Source organism: Mandrillus leucophaeus, unplaced genomic scaffold (genome assembly GCF_000951045.1).
Source record: "Mandrillus leucophaeus isolate KB7577 unplaced genomic scaffold, Mleu.le_1.0 Scaffold395, whole genome shotgun sequence".
NCBI classification, from domain to species: domain Eukaryota; kingdom Metazoa; phylum Chordata; class Mammalia; order Primates; family Cercopithecidae; genus Mandrillus; species Mandrillus leucophaeus.
Genome location: NW_012104198.1, coordinates 1,274,512 through 1,295,928, shown reverse-complemented (window position 1 = coordinate 1,295,928; position 21,417 = coordinate 1,274,512). Strand labels below are relative to the sequence as shown.

At 40.0% G+C, this 21,417-nt stretch overlaps 1 protein-coding gene across 4 annotated transcripts in view; it reads left to right on the top strand.

Annotated features, from left to right (window-relative positions):
* CLCN5 (chloride channel, voltage-sensitive 5) overlaps positions 1 to 21,217 on the top strand; it is a 160,040-nt gene extending 138,823 nt beyond the window's left edge. For all 4 annotated transcript variants that reach the window (XM_011991346.1, XM_011991347.1, XM_011991350.1 and 1 more), the window contains 8 exons: positions 2,583 to 2,705; positions 3,650 to 3,856; positions 7,984 to 8,064; positions 8,333 to 8,875; positions 10,670 to 10,856; positions 12,134 to 12,532; positions 12,688 to 12,904; positions 14,132 to 21,217. In XM_011991346.1, coding sequence (XP_011846736.1) covers positions 2,583 to 2,705; positions 3,650 to 3,856; positions 7,984 to 8,064; positions 8,333 to 8,875; positions 10,670 to 10,856; positions 12,134 to 12,532; positions 12,688 to 12,904; positions 14,132 to 14,222 — 1,848 coding nt within the window. In that variant the 3' untranslated portion in view covers positions 14,223 to 21,217. The remainder of the gene's footprint in view (positions 1 to 2,582; positions 2,706 to 3,649; positions 3,857 to 7,983; positions 8,065 to 8,332; positions 8,876 to 10,669; positions 10,857 to 12,133; positions 12,533 to 12,687; positions 12,905 to 14,131) is intronic.
* The last annotated feature ends 200 nt before the right edge of the window (positions 21,218 to 21,417 follow it).

Genomic DNA, 21,417 nt, shown 5'->3' with positions numbered 1-21,417 from the left:
AAAAAAAAAAAAAAAAATCCTCTCCTCCAAGGACTGAGTGAGGTGTGCCTCATGCCTGGAATCCCAGCACTCTGGGAGGCTGAGGAGGGAGGATCCCTTGGGGCCAGGAGTTTGAGGCCAGCCTGGGCAATATAGCGAGACCCCTGTGTCTAAAAATAAAAAAACTGGGCATGGTAGCAACCACCTATAGTCCCAGCTACTCGGAAGGTGAGGTGGGAGGATTCCCTGAACTCAGGAGATCCAGGCTGTAATGAGCAATGATAGTGCCACTGCACTCCAGCATGGGCAATGGAATGAGATCCTGTCACACACACACACATACACACACACACACACACACACAAAAGTAATTACAGATTCATAGGAGGTTGCAAAACAGTGTACAAGGAGGTCCTCAGTACCCTTCCCCCGAGCCTTCCCTCCCTCAGTGGCAACAGCTTGCATAACTGTAGTACCACAGCAAAACCAGGAAATTGACATAGGTACAATCCACAGGCTTTATTTCACCAGTTTTACACACATTGATTTATGTATGTATTTTTGTGTGTGTGTATGCACGCACATATGTAGTTCATTGCAATTTTATCCCATGTGGACATTTGTTTAACCACCACCACAGTCAAGATTTAGAACTGTTCTATCACTGCAGGGCTCCCTCATGCTGCCCCTTTATATGTGTGTAAGTGTTCCAACAGTTACTTTAAAATTGGAGCTTGAGATTTGCTCTGGTGACAAATTTCTCCAGCTCTTCTTTTTATGAATGAAATCCTTCCCTGGGGAAAGAGTCCTCTAGGTTTTGTTTTTATTTTGTTTTGTTTTTTGAGACGGAGTCTCGCTCTGTCGCCCAGGCTAGAGTGCAGTGGCGCTATCTTGGCTCACTGCAAGCTCCGTCTCCCGGATTCACGCCATTCTCCTGCCTCAGCCTCCCGAGTAGCTGGGACTACAGGTGCCCGCCACCACGCCTGGCTAATTTTGTTGTATTTTTAGTAGAGACGGGGTTTCACCGTGTTAGCCAGGATGGTCTTGATCTCCTGACCTCGTGATCAACCTGCCTTGGCCTCCTCTAGGTTTTAAGAAGCTTTCTCCAAATGGCAGAAAATTGGTCTCCTGGTCTCTGCCTCTGGCCAGTTTGAGTTACTTTTCCTTTCACTCCTTTACCCTCTATGTTTCCTACCTCTGCAGTCTTCTTCCTCCTTAGCGACATTGGAAAGGCAAAGAAATAGCAATCATGTGTTCCTCTGAGGGCCTAAGATAATGGAAAACCTGTGTCAAATTTACAACTCAGAAAAATCCTGAGCATTCTGGTTCTCTTTGTCTAGGTCAGTGAGTTACTTTAATAGTGTTTTGTGTTTTGAAAAGCCAAAAGTCCATTGAGTTTTGTATTTTATGTAAGTTGAGTGAGTTGCAATTCCTAATATTTCTACCAGTAAGCATAACTTCCTAATCAAAATTGCTTTTTTTGTAAGACATGACTATTTGCAGGCCCTTTAATATGGATGAATCTTTCCTGCTGGTCAGAGCTAGATTTCTTTTGTGGCATGCTTCGTTTATCACAGGGGAATAGTCTCAAAAAGTATATTCTTTCCATTTTAAAAATAGTTGTTTCCATTTTATTTATTTGTATCTGGTATTGCCAGGGTCCAAAACTTTCTACTTATATGATTGTTGCTGAGTCTGTGGTACTAAAATTTTCTTGAAGATGTAGTTATATGTGGACTCTAAAAAAGAAAGTTGAGTAAACAGAACCAGAGAGCAGAATGGTGGTTACGTGGGGTATGGAGGAGGAGGAAATGGGGAGAAGTGAGCCAAAGGGTACAAATTTGCAGTAAGGTAGGGTGAATAAGTCTAGAGAGCTAATGTACAGTAGAGTTAATAATGCTGTATACTAAAAATTTGCTAAGAGTAGATTTTAGATGCTTTTACTGCACATACAAAGAAAGGTAACTATGGAAGGTGATATGCATGTAAGTTTATTTCAATGTAGTAACAATTTCACTATGTATGTATATAAAACATCATGTTGTATACCTTAAATACATACAATAAAAAATTTAAAAAAGTAAAGAAAAACCAAACACTCAAAATTTTGTTACTATAAACTATGAGAATTTGACACCAAGGTACGTAGCCAAAGGTGAATTTAGTGGAACTTTAGATCTGCTCTTCACTTGAAATGTGAAGCCAAGGTTCAGCCATTCCAAAAAAGGGGGAGGGGGTGCTTTTAAGACTCTTGGTAAAATGACATGGAATCATATATATTTGACTACAAAACCCATCAAAGCACTCATATAGAAAGAGAATTTTGTTTCAAGGTTTTCAGTTTGCTCTTTTCCTTGTTCATCCTTAGAATCCATGGTAAATTTCCTTTGGGTATAGCAAAGCATCTCATTTTCAGTACTAAGTGGCCTGACAGTGTTTCAGTAGTTGACAATTCAGAAAGAAACGTCTTGAGCAATTTAATCTTGGTGTTTTTTTTTTTTTTTTTTGGACTTTTTTTCCTGAAAAAAACATTACTCAGAAGAGCTGCATGTCTCACTGAAGCCGTCTAGGCTAAAACAAGCTTCTTTTTCCCCCTGTTCCAGGGAGCCTTTGCCTACATAGTCAATTATTTCATGTACGTCCTCTGGGCTCTCCTATTTGCCTTCCTTGCCGTATCTCTTGTCAAGGTGTTTGCGCCTTATGCCTGTGGCTCTGGAATCCCTGAGGTGAGTCTGTTAAAATGGTTTATAAATGGTTGCAATATGAATACTTTTTGGTTAAAATCTCTTACTATGTATTCCAGCACATACCACAATTTGTTGAATGTTAAACAGGATCGGATCCTGAGGCCATTTAAGGCCTAGGTCTTTCCACAAGTCCCTCTCAGCCTGGGCTACCTGGAAATTAAAGGGAGTTGATTCTTAGCCTCCTGAGGGTTCCTGTTGAGCCAGGCGCTGGAAAACCTCCCCTGTTCACTATCCAAAAAGCTTCCAGAGTATATCCCAAGATTCTGAAAAAACAGTGTTATTGTCAGCTTTTTCAGAGCAAAAGAAAGAAAATCATTTGGTACCTTTCCCACAGTATGATTTAGGCTACATGGGGTGGTTAAAACCCTGTTTCTAACTACTTTTGGCTTAGATTGCTTGACAGTGACTGAAGACACTGAGACTTAGATTACCAGGATGACTTTGCCCTTCCCCGTTTCCTGACCAGGTAATAAGTCACTTTTTTTTTTTATTTTTTTTTTTATTTTTTTTTTTTTTAAAGCCAGGGAATCAAGACTATACCTAACCTTTAAGGTTGTTTCAGGGACATTAGCCTTATCTTCTCAAAACATGCCTCTTGGGCTACCACGTTGTAACATGAGGCAAACACCTATCCCTCCCTCACCAGCTCCTCCTTCATATATGCACACTCTCATACTTACAATACATCCTTGTCCAGCTATCACTCCCCTCCCTCTAAAAAGAGGGAGAACATGAAAGCTTAAAGAAGAGTTCTTGCTTTCTTTGGCTCCTGGGCTCCCTTCCAAACAGGGATCACTGTAGGTCAAGCATTTGTATGTCACTTATTCCAAAGGTGCAGTTTCTATAATGAAGTCCAGATTTTTGGTTCTTAACCTTGTTGACTTCCTTAGTCTATATTCAATCTTTCTTTCTTTGACCTGCAGATAAAAACTATCTTGAGTGGTTTCATTATTAGGGGCTATTTGGGTAAGTGGACTCTGGTTATCAAAACCATCACCTTGGTGCTGGCAGTGTCGTCTGGCTTGAGCCTGGGCAAAGAGGGCCCTCTAGTGCACGTGGCTTGCTGCTGTGGGAACATCCTGTGCCACTGCTTCAACAAATACAGGAAGAATGAAGCCAAGCGCAGAGAGGTAATAATGAATGGCCTTAATAGTCTCTTTTTGGTTGTGACCATAAATGATACAGTCTTAGGGGGTGAGAATTTGAGGGTTCTACCAATGTTAATGCAAACACCCTTTGACCCAGCAATTCCACTTGTAGGAATTTATCCTACAGACATCCTAGCATGTGTGTGCACAAAGGTGTATAAGGATAGTGCAGCATCCGTCAACATAGTAAAAAACTGAAGCAACAAAAATGTCTGTCAACAGGGAACTGATCTAATAAATACTATTCTGTTCATACTGTAGAATACTTTGCAACCATTAAATGAGACAACCTTATATATATTGACTTGGAATTCTGGCTATGAAACACCATTAGATTTTAAAAGCCAGTTTCTGAATAATGTATATAATATAATTCATATTTTTTTAAAGTGTACATGCACTTATTGATAGAAAATGTCTGGAAAGTGGCTTTACCCCAAACTGCTTTTACTTTTTTTTTTTTTTTTTTTTTTTTTTGAGACAGGGTCTCACTCTGTCACCCAGACTGCAGTGCAGTGGCATGATCATGGCTCACTGCAGCCTCGACCTCCCTGGGCTCAGATGATCCTCCCACCTCAGCCTCCCAAGTAGCTGAAACTACAGGCACACACCACCATACCCAGCTAATTTTTGTATTTTTTGTAGAGACGGGGTTTCACTATGTTGCCCAGGCTGGTCTCGAACTCCTGCGCTCAAGCAATCCTCCTGCCTCAGTCTCCCAAAGTGCTGGGATTACAGGCATGAGACACCATGCCTGGCCTATGCCAAACTGTTAAAAATGTTTATCTATGGTGAGTGGGAGAGTGAGGGGTAGTGAAGGAGAAGTAAGAATTTTAACTTTTTATTGTACATAATTGTATTCAAGTATATATTGCTTCTCTTACAAAATAAGTAACAGAAAGAATAGATTTTAAAAGAAGTTGTTTATTGCTATGGAATAGTACATATAAGTGCAGTGTATGTTTCAGATGTCGGTTTTTTCACTTTCTATTTCTATCTAACATTATACTTGAATTAGTTTCTCTCTGTATTGGACCTCTCTCTACCTTTTGTTTCAGCCCAGCTAAATTAGTCCCACCACGGCAACTCTGTAGTGGTTGTCATGTTTATGCAGTTGTTAATGTATGCTGTTTTGAGGAGGAAGGACTTTTTTAAAAAAAATGTTCCAAGTCATTGGTTTACTTTTTTCTTGCTATAATTAAGGGCCTAAGAAAATAATGGCTCTTGCTTTATTTTCTTTGAATTACAAAGAAGTCATATATGGAATGGGTCAAGATCAAGGTCATTTCATTTAAAAGGATTTTTCACAAAACAGGAACCTAATGATTTCTTATGAAAACCAAAAAAAAAAAAAAAAAAAAAAATTAACCACAAGACCCAGAAGGAAACTCAAAGATACTGAGATTTCAAATACAGAATAAATTTTGATGGTTCAGTTCAAGAGAGAAAGGTCCTGGCACAATTAGAAAAGCGAGGAAAGCTAGCAGAAGAGAAGATGGGGAAATATAAATAGATTGTTTAACTAACTGTCATGCAGTAGAGGGACTTAAAGGCAGTGTTAAATTGGTGAGGTTGTTAAATGGGAATGATGTTCAACAGAAGGGAAGAGTTGAAAAAACATTTTTTTTTTAGAAAGGCTTTATTAGAACAGTTATGAAATTTGAGATTTATAGATCATATAACAGTTATTAGTGTAAATTTCCTATTTTGATCATTGAACTGTGATTATGGAAGAGACTGTCTTTGCTTTTAGGACAAAAAAGCATTTATGTCCTAAATGCACTGAAACATTTCAAGGTACATGAGCCTTATATGTGCAACTGACTTTTCTGAGTGAAATTCCAGTCTTCAGAAAAAAATAGAGAATCATAAAACAAATGCAGTAATAGTAGCAATTACAGAATCTACATGAAGATATGTAGGAATTCTTTGTGCTGTTCTATCACCTTTTCTGTGTTTGAAATTTTTAAAGAAAATATTATAATGGTTAACAGTGAAGTGGTGATTGTTGCTGGTTTTGCATGGATGAAGGTGAGTTTGAAACTACAGATTGCTGGGGACTTTCATTCTAAAAATTGACATTTTTGTTCAAATAGTTTCTAATAAAATAAGAGGGGAATTTGATTTGGCTGTTTCTCTATACAGATGCCATATATTTCTCCAGCTAGGCTCATATGAATATAGTCATGTCTCAATGACAGGGATACGTTATGAGAAATGCATTGTTAGGAGATTTCCTCACTATGCAAGCATTATAAATTGGACTTACAGAAACTTAGATGGTCTAGCCTACTACACACCTAGGCTTTTATAGCCTATGGCTCTTAGGCTACAAACATGTACAGTATGCGACTATACTGAATACTGTGAGCAATTGTAACACAATGGTAAATATTTGTGCATCTAAACATAGAAAAAGTGCAGTAAAAATATAATTTTATGGGGCCACCGTGTTGTATGTGGTCCATCATTGACTGAAACATTGTTATGTGGTGCATGACAGTATTTGAATCTTTTTTTTTTTTATTTTTTATTTATTTATTTATTTTTTTTTTTTGAGACAAGGTCTCAGTCTGTTGGCCAGGCTGGAATGCAGTAGTGTGATCTCAGTTCACTGCAACCTCCATCACCTGGGCTTGAGCAATTCTCCCATCTCAGCCTCTCGAGTAGCTAAGACTACAGGCACATACCATTATACCCAGCTAAGTTTTAGAATTTTTTTGTAGAGACTGGGTTTTGCCACGTTGCCCAGGCTAGTGTTGAATTCCTGGGCTCAAGTGATCCTCCTGCCTCAGCCTCCTAAAGTGCTGGGATTACAGGCATGAGCCACCACAACCGGCTAGTATTTGAATCTTAAATTTACTTTCTAGTACTTATTTAGACTTTCCAGTTATTTTTTCCTGTTGCTTTCATCATCAGTGGCAACCTTTTTTGTCTTATGGCCTTGTCAAAGTGGGCAGATGGTTGAGAGTAAAACAGAGTTGAGAAAGAAGGGTGTAGACAGACTCTACTCTGCAATATAAAATTAAAGCAAACTAGCCACCCCTATTTTTTCTTTCTCTTAATTCATCCTAAATGTAGTCACTGAACTCCCCCTTCTCGAGTTGCATGTTGGCTGTCCTCATCTTAAATGAAAGCCATTGTAGCTAGGAATTTCAAAGCCCTTACAGCTAGCACCAGAGACTTCACTCTTTCCTCCCCATCATTTTCCTGAGCCATCCTACTCTCCCAGATAATCCAGTATGCTTATTTTGCCAAGGACCTTTTTATTCTTCAAAACTCATAATTTTGTTCAACTTTCTTTAAAATATTTCTTCTTCAAATCATCTTTCTCCATAGCAACCAGAATCCAATGAAAGGACTTGGTCCATCTGTTAATTTTGGTTTGTTTGCCATTACTAGTGTTTGTCATGTACATTTTGCATGTACACACACACCTACACAGAGGTGGAGGTCCTAAGTATCACTATTCTCTTTCTCTCTTTATCACTTTTTCCCTTTGGCTCCTTCTTCCTCTCCCACTCTCTCCTAGTCCCTTTCCTTGCCATATCTTAAGTCTTCTCTTAAAAACCTAGTCACCTCCCTATTTCTGTGTCCACAGGTTATTAGGCATGGAGTAGGACACAGGGTATGGGAGACTCTAAATACCTATTGCATGAATTCGTGCAGCTGCTGAATAACTGTGAACCAATTGTGACTTCAGTTTTATGTCATTAGCGCCTTCTTGAACATCTCATTTAAAAAGCATTCCTTTACAAAGTGCTATATAAATACATCACTGTAAGTACATCATTTAGATGGTGAACAAATAGGTCTAGAAACTCAAATGCAGTTATTGAATTCGGAGTATGGGAGATGGGGGGCATAGTTTAGCATAAAGCACATGGCTAAATGAATTACAAAGGAAAGGTCCTCTTACCTGGTCAAGCACGTGAACTATGCATGTGTATTCAAAATTCAGCATACAGTGTTTGAATTTTGTTTTTGATGATACGGAGCATATGAAGGTATTTTAAAAGTTCAGTAACTACTAACATTTCTTCTAAAAATGTGATTGAGTGGAGGAAAGCAGCATTATTCTATCACTAATTTTGAGTTTTCGATTGTAGGTCTTGTCGGCTGCAGCAGCAGCTGGTGTATCTGTAGCCTTTGGAGCACCTATAGGTGGAGTATTATTCAGCCTTGAAGAGGTAACAACTTTTCATTGTACGGCATGTGCATGTTTTTGTGTCAGGAACTTTGTACACTGCAGCGCGATAATTTTGTACATAATGTACAATATCTGTGTATATCCCAGTCCCTGAGTACTCTCCCCAGCTTGGTGCTTTACCATGTGACTAGAAATCCAATGGGCAGTTTTCATCCATGAGTTGACTCTAATGTCTGCAGCACAGCTTTTCACCTGAAACAGTTTCAACGTATTGACTTGAGTTTGCTTTCTCACCTTCTTTCTTCTAGGTCAGCTACTATTTTCCCCTCAAAACATTGTGGCGTTCATTCTTTGCTGCCTTGGTGGCAGCATTCACTCTACGCTCCATCAATCCATTTGGGAATAGCCGCCTGGTACTATTTTATGTGGAGTTTCACACCCCATGGCATCTCTTTGAGCTCGTACCATTCATTCTGCTAGGCATATTTGGTGGTCTGTGGGGAGCGCTATTTATCCGCACAAACATTGCCTGGTGTCGGAAACGAAAGACCACCCAGTTGGGCAAGTATCCTGTCATAGAAGTACTCGTCGTGACAGCCATCACTGCCATCCTGGCTTTCCCCAATGAATACACTCGGATGAGCACAAGTGAGCTCATTTCTGAGCTGTTTAATGACTGTGGCCTTCTGGACTCCTCCAAGCTCTGTGATTATGAGAACCGTTTCAACACAAGCAAGGGGGGTGAACTGCCTGACAGACCGGCTGGCGTGGGAGTCTACAGTGCAATGTGGCAGCTGGCTTTAACACTCATACTGAAAATTGTCATTACTATATTCACCTTTGGCATGAAGGTGAGGAATTCTTTTGGGACTCAGTGGCTGCATGCGTGGCTGTGGGTTTTGGAGGGCAGAGCTCAGGTATCATACAATCCTGATAGCTCATATGGTGCTTTCAAATCCCCCTCACATTATTCCCCCACCCCTAAAGCCTCTTTTACCCCACATGTTCTCATAATTTGCTATACAGTTGTACCTCTATCTCAAATTGTCTAAGCCTTAAGCTATCCAAATGCCAGACTCAGTGATGAAATTTTAGGAAGAATGTTTTCTCCTTTTCTGTGGAAAACATATTTTGCCACTCAAAAACGATGGTGAGGTATTTATTCCAGTACGTTTTATATTAAAATGATATCTGGCCAGCACAGTGTTACTCCTTATAGGGTGGCTTGAACCAGAGAAGTTGCTGGGATTTGACCATTTTGACTGCTAAAATGGCAATTTCCTGTGGTTCAACCCAATATATAGCTAAATATAGTTTTTACAGTTGGTATCAATGTTCAATTGTCAAGAAGTGGGATCCACTTCACAAGTTATCCTTAGTTAATATTTAAGCTATCAAAAGTGGACATCAGGCTGGCATGTTTTACTTTCAGTACCTGCTACTACTTCCATGTTTCAGAAGAAGCCAGAAAAGAAAATTTGTTGAAGTATTTTCCTCCTCCTTTCTAGGTTTTTGTTTGTTTGTTTCTTTTCTTTAGCACCCTAACTACCAAGTTACTTTCCTCTATTCTCTAGAGAAATGGAGATTCAAGCCAGAAGAGATAGCAACTCAGTTTAGGCATTACTGTAATCTCTAAGATGACGCCATCCATCCCCTCAATACGGGGAAGGGATGGAGACCCTGGGAAGTTTTGCAGTGCTTCTTCAGTTAATTTTCACCTCATGCCTGCATTCTTTCACTTAAAGGGAATTTGTAAGCCATCAGAACACCAGATTCAAATGCATTTAAAAATCAAACACAGGCTGTTTAAAAAGAATCTGCTGTTTTGGTTGCCCTTATCATCATTTCCCTCTCTCAGTACAGAATATTAAGAATTTACTATAGTATCCTAGGAGTCAAGAAAAACAGTAGGGAGATAGATGAGCTTTCCTTTTTTGGTTAATCATGTAGCCATAGTCATGATCTCATTAAAACTTTTTGATTGTTTAATCTTTCTTGATATTGTTACAAAATAGACTGAAACTTCATGTGCTATATCCTTTTTGTGTGAGCAATGGGCTAAGATTCAATCTATGAGCATGGTTATGAGCATTCCATTTAAATCCCAGCACCAGTCTTCACTAAATCTTGACCTTGGGTGGGCTACTTAACCTCTCTGAACCTTAGATTCTTTGGCATTTGGGAATAATAATACCTGCCTCCTGGGGTTATAAAGAACCCATGAATCTTGCATGTAGAGCATCCAGCATAGAACATGGTAGGTACTCAATAAACGGTAGTCATTGTTGATAAGAATTCAAAATTGGTGGAAATGTCTGCATATATGAGAAACTCCATCTATTTTCCTTTTTCTTTGGGAAAGGCCTAATTTCTGCCTCCAGTTCTGTGTTGGTCTGGAGACTTCAGGCTCTTGCCTGATGGACCCCGAATCAGGGTAAGCTTCTTTGCAGTCGTCCTTGCCTGCACGTCCCAGAGAACCTCTAGTCCCTGTAGTGTTACACAAATCTTTACAGCCACTTGCTAGCATAGTGCATAGTTAAATTGTCAATGGCCTGTTTGCTTTGCAGAGGGTCAGTCCTCCAGCCCTAGCCATGTGCCAAGCAATCATCATTTCTCACTAACCATCTATTGCTTTCTCTTCGCAGATCCCTTCTGGCCTCTTTATCCCTAGCATGGCTGTTGGTGCTATAGCAGGTCGACTTCTAGGAGTAGGAATGGAACAACTGGCCTATTACCACCAGGAATGGACCATCTTCAATAGCTGGTGTAGTCAGGGAGCTGATTGCATCACCCCCGGCCTTTATGCAATGGTTGGGGCTGCAGCCTGCTTAGGTGAGTAGTGTTTGCATTAATTTCAAAGAAGTTGCTACCCAGGTGACATACAACAGAAGAGTTTATTAAACACAATTGACTGTAGGAAAATTTAAATGCCCATCACTTTCCAGTTAAGTTTGCCATTTTCCAAGCACATTAAGAAAGCGTCTGATATACAGATGAGGAAACTAAAAAAAATAAAAAATAAAAATCATAATCATAATTAAAAAAGGGAATTCTACTCTCTCATACCGGGGAAATAATCAGAAATTTGGACAAAGATATCTGCACAAGAATATGTATCATAGTATAAGAGCAAAAAATTACAATCAACCTAAATTTGCACATGAAGGACTGGTTAAATGAATTATGGTACATCCATATGATGTTATACAATGCAGCCTTTAAATATGATGTTAATATGTTTAACATCTTAAAATATAATGTAAATATGTTTAACATCTTAAAATATGATGATATATAAATTTGTAATAATATGCAAAATGTTCCCAACATAAAGTAGAGGGGGAAACATGGCAGAAAATTAAACATATAATGTGAGCTCACTTATTTAAAAACGTATGTTTTTGCATAGAAAAAAACATGAAAAAGTCATTCAAAGTTTTTACTCTGCTTATTTATCAGCAGTGAGCTAATAAGATAGTGACTTTCTTTTATATTTTCTGGATTTTCCACAGTGGGCATGTATTTTCTAATTAGGGAAAAGAAGCAACAGAAAAATGAAAGAACAAAGAAACAAGAAGGCATCTTGGACTGGACATAGTAGCTCACACATGTAATCCTAGCTACTTAGGAAGCAGAGGTGGGAGGATCGCTTGAGGTTAGGAGATTGAGACCAGCCTGGGCAACATAGTGAAACCCCAACTCTACAAAAAATAAAAAGTTAATTAGGTGTGGTGGCATGTGCCTGTAGTCTCAGCTACTCAGGAGGTTGAGGTGGGAGGATCACTTAAGCCTGGGAGATGGAGGTTGCAATTAATAGTGATAACGCCGGTGCACTCTAGCCTGGGTGACAGAGCACAAAACCTGTCTTGAAAAAAGAAAGAGGAAAAAAGAAAAAAGAAAAAGGAAAAACAGAAGGCTTCTTGTAGATGTTATTTTGAGAACTCTGAATCGTGTCCATTGTAACCTTGCTTTCTTGCGATCTCTGGAGTCTGCACAGTTGTAGGTGAGACCTCATTGTTTCTGGTAGGTCAGCTTTTCCTGGAAAGGCCCATAATTGTAAGAATCCTGTATTTTGCCTGCCTGAGTAGACTGTGTCTATTTCTTTGCAGGTGGGGTGACTCGAATGACTGTGTCTCTTGTTGTCATAATGTTTGAACTGACTGGTGGCTTAGAATACATCGTGCCTCTGATGGCTGCAGCCATGACAAGCAAGTGGGTGGCAGATGCTCTTGGGCGGGAGGGCATCTATGATGCCCACATCCGTCTCAATGGATACCCCTTTCTTGAAGCCAAAGAAGAGTTTGCTCATAAGACCCTGGCAATGGATGTGATGAAACCCCGGAGAAATGATCCTTTGTTGACTGTCCTTACTCAGGACAGTATGACTGTGGAGGATGTAGAGACCATAATCAGTGAAACCACTTACAGTGGCTTCCCAGTGGTGGTATCCCGGGAGTCCCAAAGACTTGTGGGCTTTGTCCTCCGAAGAGATCTCATTATTTCAATTGGTAAGGATTTCAGAAAGGGGATAGTGGAATCCACTGTGGAACTCAATAAGTATGCATGAAATGGGGGAAGACAGGGAAGAGGGGACTGGTTAGGAGCCAGAAGGATAGAACTAGCACGTCCATCTTCAATTTACTTTTTCTTTCTGTTTGAATAGAAAATGCTCGAAAGAAACAGGACGGGGTTGTTAGCACTTCCATCATTTATTTTACGGAGCATTCTCCTCCATTGCCACCATACACTCCACCCACTCTAAAGCTTCGGAACATCCTGGATCTCAGCCCCTTCACTGTGACTGACCTTACACCCATGGAGATCGTAGTGGATATTTTCCGAAAGCTGGGACTGCGGCAGTGCCTGGTTACACACAACGGGTAAGAAGTCTTGAGTGAAGGCAAATTGGATTGTGGGAGAAAAGAGAATGCAGAGAGAGAAAGAAGTAGAATCCAGTTTAAATGAACATTAGTAGCACTTTTAGGACTTTTTGAAGCTCTGAGATGAAAGTGGATAGGTTTTCAAAATCATAATTAGTGTAAAAGGAGTTTGGGAAAGAACATGTGTTTGAGAGATATGAACTGCTGGTTGCATCTTATAAATAACTCAGTTCCTCCCTGACAAAGGAAACAGCTGTGTTTTGTGCATAGGCAGCACTAAAATTACAATAGCATCAGGTAGTAGTATATTTGCTGGGTATTTGTTCCCTGCAATCTCCTTGTTATTATTACGTGAGGATGAGAAAACCAAGTTTCAGTGAGGTGAGATTTATACAAGGTTCCCTAGCTAACAAATAGTAGAAAAAGGCTTTAAACACAAGTCTCTGACTGCCAAACCCAAGGCTCTTTCCTTCCTGGGATAGTTCTTATCCAGTAAAGGGAACCCTTCTATTTTTATTGGAAAAGAAGGGAGGTTGAGGAGAGGGGTGGATTTTTTTCCCAAACATGTTATGTTAATCCAGCAATTATATAAGAATTTCACCTCTGAAATTTCTAAATGAAGTGACAGATGCCTTGCAGGATTTAAATCAATAAGGGGACTTCCCTAACTGGTTCATTTAACATCTACTGAATCCCTGCTCCATGTAAGAAGGTATTCCACTAGATTCCAGGGAGACACAAAAATGAATAAGACTCTTCTGTGCCCTCAAGGAGCATGCAGTGTTTTAGGGAAGGCAAGAACCTAGCAGTGGTTATAGTACAATAGCAAAGAAGACAAGTGCCACTGAGGAGGCCTGCAAAGAATGTGTATGCTGTTGCTGTGAGGAGGGCAGAGTTCCTGCTGGCTCATAGAATCAGGGAAGGTGCTCTGGAATAGGGGCGTTTGAATTGGGCTGCAGTAGATAAGATTCAGATATGTAGTGAAGAGTATTTAAACCAGAGGAAATCGCAGGATCTGAGACCTAGAGGTAGAAACACTTGCATACGTTGAGGAACCCACACATCATCCTATTTGCCTGGAGCACATGTCCTACTCCTGTGATCCCATACTGGAAGGGCAGCTAGTGATCAAAGACAAAGTTGAAAAGGAGGACAAGTATCACCTTTGGGAATGCTATTTTAAGTACAGATTTATTTTTGTTTTGTTGTGTTGTGTTTGTCTTTTAGGCGATTGCTTGGAATCATTACCAAAAAGGATGTGTTAAAGCATATAGCACAGATGGCGAACCAAGATCCTGATTCCATTCTTTTCAACTAGAATCATAGAGTTCTGGATATAAAGCAGGAAGGACATTACAGACCATGGATATGTTTTATTAACTGGGTACCCAACACATATTTTCCATATTTGGATGGTGAAGTCACATTAGTGTCTTGTCTCTTTCCTACAAGTTAACCAGTTGCACTACATAATCTCTGGAAATTAATTTTCTCTTTAGGAGAAATTACAGTTAGGCTTCCGTGATGTTACATTAGGAAGATCTCATGAAAGAATAAATAAGATTGCTGTGGTTTAATTATATTTGTTTTTTTTTAAAGAATTTTTTAACTTAAAAAGTAGTTAGCCAATATGCAATCACTGAAAACTATGCAAGAAAAATTCCAGCCGTCCTGACCTATAACCTGTAGGAAACCGATGAAAAAGTCACTCTTTTGGGATCTAACTGTTGTTACTGGAAGACAAAGTGTAAACTAAGGGGCTTTGCTTTTTCAAACCAGAGAAAGGAAAGCCAGAAGGAAAAGAGTAATGGTATTTTCTAGACTGTGAAGATTCAGTTCAAATGTTATCCTTGTTCCTGTTACAATATTTAGCATTATTAGTTTGTTATGTATGTATGTTTATGTTAATTTTAATTTTGATTATAAGACAATGCTGCTTTGGTTAATCTCTTCTAAATGAATTTAGAGAGATTGACTTTTATAGCTTGCTTGTTCCTGGTACTCTTTTGAAGTGCACAAAGATAAGTTATAGAGCTTTCTCCTTGTCTGCAAAAAGGGTAATTTTCCAGGTGGCATTTGTTAGCTGGTACACAAGGACTTTGCCATGAATTTGTTAGTAGCAAGGAATGATTTCTTCCAGCTTCCTTGAAATGAATAATTAGTAAACTTCTAAGCAAAGTCAATGAGTAGGAGTTTCACATTTTTGTGAGGTCCTAACTAATTCTCTTACCCAGATGCCACCTCCATGAATGATGGTGCTTTAGGCTTCTGGAATATGTAAGAACAGCAAAGGGAACCAAGTCTAGACTGCATACTGGTAAACCAGGGAAGATTCAGAACTGCATCTGCATCCTCATGCATTCCTTTGTAAAGACCACCAGTACTAAAATAACTGGACACCTCATTGCACCTCCCAGCGATAAGTACGTGTAGCAGGCCAGTGTATTGTCCCCATGAGCATGAATTAGGCTTGGGATACTTCCAAATATATTCAAGGTGTTGGAACAGGATAGGCAGCTGTGACTCCTTCAAGAGTCCTTAGAATTCTAAATAAAATGCAGAGCCATCCTAAGACCCAGGAGTATGGACAAGGCCTGGTGACACCAAAGGTGCTTGTATCCAATTGAAAAGGTGCCTGTCTCAATTTCATACCACCTTTATTGCAGTTAAAAAAAAATCACACTCTAGGGACACTTGGTGGAATTACAGAGCCACCATCATCATTCTAACCACTATTTCATTTTCTGTAATTTTACCTATGTGCAATTACTCCCCCTCCATTCTGTTCCACTTCTTATCCTAGTACCAAATCCTCTGTTTGGGGCTGAGCACTGCTCCTGGTTAATCATTCCTACTACAAAAAAATAACTCCCAGGCCTAGTTAAATTGTAAACCAAGGCTCAGCAGTCTCCCAACACGTGGACCAGAGGTGACACACAGCCATTTTCTTTGCCATGTGGCCCTGTTGCTGCTGCCATGCCTCCATTTCCACACTGGATGCCTACAGCAGTGAGATTTCACTGCCGGGGTAAGAGTTCAGCCTGGATCATTTTATAGCTCTGTTCCGAGCACTTCCCACCATCCTTCCAGCCCAGAATCGGTGGTCATTCTGCATATTCCCACCAACCCTCTACCCCCAAACACTTCAGTGTACCTCATTTTAAGAGTTACTGATCCCTGATTCTAGGACATTTTTACCCCTAGTTCTTATCTTCCCAAAATCTGAAATTCCTTTTTTGGCTCAGAACTGGGTAGCCAAGGGTTATTTTATTTTTATCTTTAAAATAATCAAGGCGGTCGCTAGAGTTTCTCCTTGTGAATAGATCACTCTAGCACTTTAATGAAAAAGAAAAAATCTCTCTGGGATATGTTATATCATAGTCATGGCTCAGTAACTATGTATTTTGTCCTTTCCATGCCACTGATTCCTTCATATGAGACTATTTGACTGACTACCCTGTATATTGTGTAGAAATCAAAGTCCTTATCTGTACCTTTCTGGTCCAATACCTGTCTTATTAGTTGTCCTTCCCCACTAAAGTTTGCAAAACAGAAAATGTTACTATTTCTGGTATTTAATGACAATGAAAGGTTTGGTCATATTTCATAGTGCAGTAGCGATAAGGAGGGTGTCTTAAGTTTGCCTTTGTGTTTCTTCTGGGCTTTGTTCTTGATTTTAGACAGATGAGCCAGTGTTAAGGTGCTACTTCAGAAAATACATTCGAGAAATCAGATAACACTGTGCCAAGGTATACTTTGTAGATGCTAAGCACTGATTGGCCCTCCAGAGAATGACAATATCCCTTTGATACCTCACTCCTGATCAATCTCATTCATTAACTTCAGCTTCTCAGGAATCCTTGTAGCTTATATGCTAGAAGTAGCTATAGTATATGGTATCCACTATACATCCAATCCTATGGTTTGGCTCAAAGTTTGGCTAATTGCGGCTAGAGCTCTCAACTGCTAGCTCAGCACCTTGACACTCTGTTTCTTGTCTTGTGGAAAAGGAAAATGTTCTTTCTGCCATTGCCACTTTAACAGTTGGACATGCTTAAGCAACAAATACAGCCAGTACAGAGAGGACTGTCAGTAGCATCAAATGGCCACATACCTCAATGGCAGAAGACTAGATGGTTTGTGATTTAAAAATTAATGAGTCGAGATGAGACTATTTTGGTATTAAATGAGAAAATTGCCTGACACAAGGGAAGGGTTTACAAAAGAATGCCAATTAGTGTTTCAACGGAGTTAGGATTTTCCAAGGAAGAATAGCTGGTAGCCATCCAGCCATAAAATGAGAGTCTATAGATTTGTAAAAGTGAAACTACTATATTTTGTATCTTCAAATCTTCAATTTAAAGAATTTCAAGAACCTGAAACAGTTAATGCGTGATTCATTATATTGAAGGGAAAAAACAGGGGACTGATAATACAAAATAATGGCAACTTTAAAGATCATTTCTACTTGGATGTTTGGTTAGAAACATATTCCAATGCTCTCCTCTTTCTCTGGCCACAGCATCCTGGCTCAGCCCAGCTGTGGAGTAGAGGTGGTAAGATCCACAGAACAGATATCCTCTGGTAGATAAGCTGACATTGATGATACTTTGAATTTGCCAGCTGGTGAAGCAAACGATTAATTTGTGATTGAACTGAAAAGCAGTTGAATTGTTTTCGCACCAAAGGCTGAATCTAAACCCTTTACAGGAAGAGCAGAGCATAGTATACATTTCTTAGCAAATCTTCAATTCTGTTTGAACATGATGAAGTAACCAGGGCTTAGTGAGATCTAAGGCCATGAAGTAATTCACAACCAAGATCTTATGAATGCATTAAGGTGTGAGGGGGCAAATATGTTTTCAAAAACTTCGTGTGCAATAGAGTCCATTATAGAAATTAACCACTGCTGTGTGTTTTAAGTAGTTCAATCACCTGTTGCGGTTCGGTCTTGATTTTCGTTTATTTTGCTAAGTGATGAGTAGGAAGATGTACTTGTTATCCCACACTATCTCTTGTTTTTTTTTTTTTTTTTTTTAAAGAACAGTGCAATCTTTGAAGTTGAGTTTTTAATAATGATAGCGAAGACAATGGTGAGAACTTGAAACAGCTAGCATATTTTATATTGCCAAAGTACTTACTGATGACTGACCACACTGTTTTGTGAGGAATTGGGTCCCCTACACTGGATCAGAGCCAAATGCAAGCCACCCATCAGTTCAGAGGAAGCAGGAGAACATCTTTTGGGTGGTTCATAGAACGTTGAGCTCTTAAAAACCCTGAGAAAAATTAGGAATTTAGAAAGTAAGTGGGAGGTAGAATATTGAGTCCTTTTTAAAAAAAAAAAAAAATTTAGATGTCTAAATATGTGGTCTGAACTTAAGTGTCCTAAAACTTTGATTTTTTTTTTTTTTTTTTGAGAAGGAGTCTTGCTCTGTCGCCAGGCTGGAGTGCAGTGGTGCAATCTCAGCTCTCTGCAATCTCTGCCTCCCGGGTCCAAGCAATTCCCCTGCCTCAGCCTCCCAAGGAGGTGGGACTACAGGCGCATACCACCATGCCCGGCTAATTTTTGTATTTTAGTAGAGACGGGGTTTCACCATGTTGGCCAGGATGGTCTCGATCTCTTGACCTCGTGATCTGCCCATCTTGGTCTTTCAAAGTGTTGAGATTACAGGCGTGAGCCGCTGCACCCAGCCAAACCTTGATTTTTTTAGCCACCTCTGGGATTGCCTGGGTTCCCTTTGGAGAAGAAACTAAGAGTTATGGCCATGGAAAAAGCCCTGGTAAGACAATGTTTGAATGGTGTAAGATGGTGGAAGGAAAGCCATCCCACACCCCTATAACATGTTCTGGCATTTATAAACTGCTTGATCGTGTGCCCCAAGGGGGAAAAAAGTCAAGTAATCCTCCAAAGGCCAGGCTTTCTACGAAAATGAGTGGTTCAAAGCAGTGTTTGGCTCAAGGGCAGTCTAGTTTTATGGATAGGGCCGACCTAAGACGTCTGCTCATGAAGAAATGTGGTATCTGTTGCCATTTCCTAAACTATAAGGTTTAGATAGACTGTCTTGAATTTTGATAGCAATTTAAAAAAAATATATATTTTTGCCTCCTCGTATGTCCTTATTATATATAGAAAAAAAAAGTGAGAGTTCCTCAGATCAGAGCTCAGGAGCTGTGTCAATTTGAAGTTCAATCGGTGTAGTTCTCCTGAGGTGATCGCTGACTCTGCTCTGTTTCATATTTCAGTTGCTTGCTCCAAGGAGAGAAGTTCTGAGAACAATGGCTGTTAGCAACTTTAAGTTACTCCCCAAACGTTTGCTGGCCATATTCTCATTTCTAAACATCTGGATCTGGGTAAAGGTTTGAATAGATGTAGGGAACAAAATTGGTTTTTCCATGGTGTAGTCTAATTTTGCCAAATCACCCAAGAAAGAAAGTATATGACGTGTGGAGTTTGCATTTCTTGGATGGGACCTATCAGATCACCCAGCCCAGTCTTGCAGTCATAAATTCCTACCTCTTAGTTCCTGCCAAAGGGCCTTCAGCCTGTGTGTGCACACTCATTGAATGAATGCTTTGCCTAAAATTTGGCCTTTTGAAGAAAAACAGTATGTAATAATATAAAAATATGAGAGTTAAAAAAGAAAAGATCTCTGCCTCTCCTCTCTCTGCCTCATCCACCTTGCCATTTGTCTTGTTCTCTTTCTCTCCCCACACCATGCCCTGAATTCAAATTTCTCTTTGTTTTATTACAGGCATGTTGTTTTGAATGTGGACTTTGTGGGAGGGAGATGATTGTTCTGAGAACAGAAACTGGAAGATACTCCTGAGTTGATGGGACCAACAGGGCTTTGCTCCTCTGTGAGGGCCAAAGCCATTGATACTTGTCGGGGGTGATGAGGGCTTTAGCATCTCAAGGCAGACATATGAAGTATTTACTGCTAAATTGTATTACCTACTAGTTCAAATCTGTTGGAATTCAGGGGCAGTCTAAGATTTGGTGAGTGAAATGCCATCTGGCAAAATTGAGAAGAGGGTGTGGCCTGAGAGGGGAATGTTCAGCCTCAGTATCACATTAAGGGTACCTCAAAATACATGGTCCTTCCAGCTTGTTCCTTTTCCTCCCTCCATTTCACTTTGTCCCCTCTTCTTCCTTTCTCTCCCATTGTCCTGCCTTTTTAGCACTCAGCTTTTTATATAAGTATGTATTTACTTTTTATTATGTATTTGGTCCTTTAGGACTATATGATGATTAAGAATTTATTCCATTCAAGATTTTAAAATGATGTGTTTAATATTTTGTTCTCTTAAACTGTCTTTTGAAGCTATGCTGCTAACCAGGTATAGGCCAGAAAGGAGGTGGCCCTGTCAGTACCTTGGTCACATCAGCTAAGGGGGACAGTGATGTCATGTGGGTGACTCTTCTTCATTTGACCGAGGCCAGCCTCCTGCTCTTACCTCTGCCCATTCATTTCTGGCTGTGGGAAAACTACCACCTGTTGGGTGAGCCAATGAGGCCAGGAAGATCAGAGGGGCTGGGTTACAGCCCATGGGCCACTATTTGAATTTCTCTGTAGTAAGCGCTTTGTAGGGCTGGCTCCAACTGCAGTAGCCAAAGAAAACCTGTCTGACTCGACATTTTAATGCCTGAGAGTTGGTGAAAGTTCAGCTGAAGCTAATGTCTAGACATCAGCAGTAACTAGGCATCCAGAAAGTAGCTTCAACCAAAGCTAATAGAGCCCAAGTTTCTGCAGGAGGTTTGGTGCTGAGCTGTCCTAGAGCAGTTGTTTATCTGAGTGTTGCTATCCCTTAGCCATGCTTTCTTGGCTTTGTTCTCGCCTGTTCTTAGGCATAGCCTGAACCAGAGCTATGGCTCACTGCTCGCTTTAGTCTACTCCCTAGTCATGTGGAACAACATAGTCTAAAACGGAAGATGTGGACTGGGGAGTTAGGAGACCTGATTTCTATTCCCTATGCTTCTACTAACTAGCCTCGAGATCTTAACCGCTCTGTGCCTCAGTGTTCCCATCTGCAAAATGGGGATAGTGTTAATTGCCCTACCTACCTCACAGGGTTGTTGTGAGGATAAACTGAGACAATGAATTCAAAGTACGTTGACAAGTAAGTGCTATGCAAATTGTAAGAAATGGAAACAATCATGTTAAAGGCAATGGAATGGACATTGGCAGAAGGGTTAATGGATTGTCCAGCCCTTTCTCTGTGTGGCTTAAACCCAGGTCGCCATTGCTTTATACATTTCCACTTAGCACAGATTTGTAATTATGCATGTAATAAAGCACAGCCTTATCCACCCTGGTGTCTGGTGTGTTTTTAAAGACCCTAAACTTGGTAGCTATTGATTTCTGATCAGAAAACCACAGGGGCAAAGTGGAAGGCTCAGGGGAGGGTAGCATAAAACACAACTGCAAACCCCTACTGGCAGGCCCACTGCTTAAAAAGATTTATTAAATACTTATTTTCACATTTACAGACTCAGTAATACTCTTTACCGT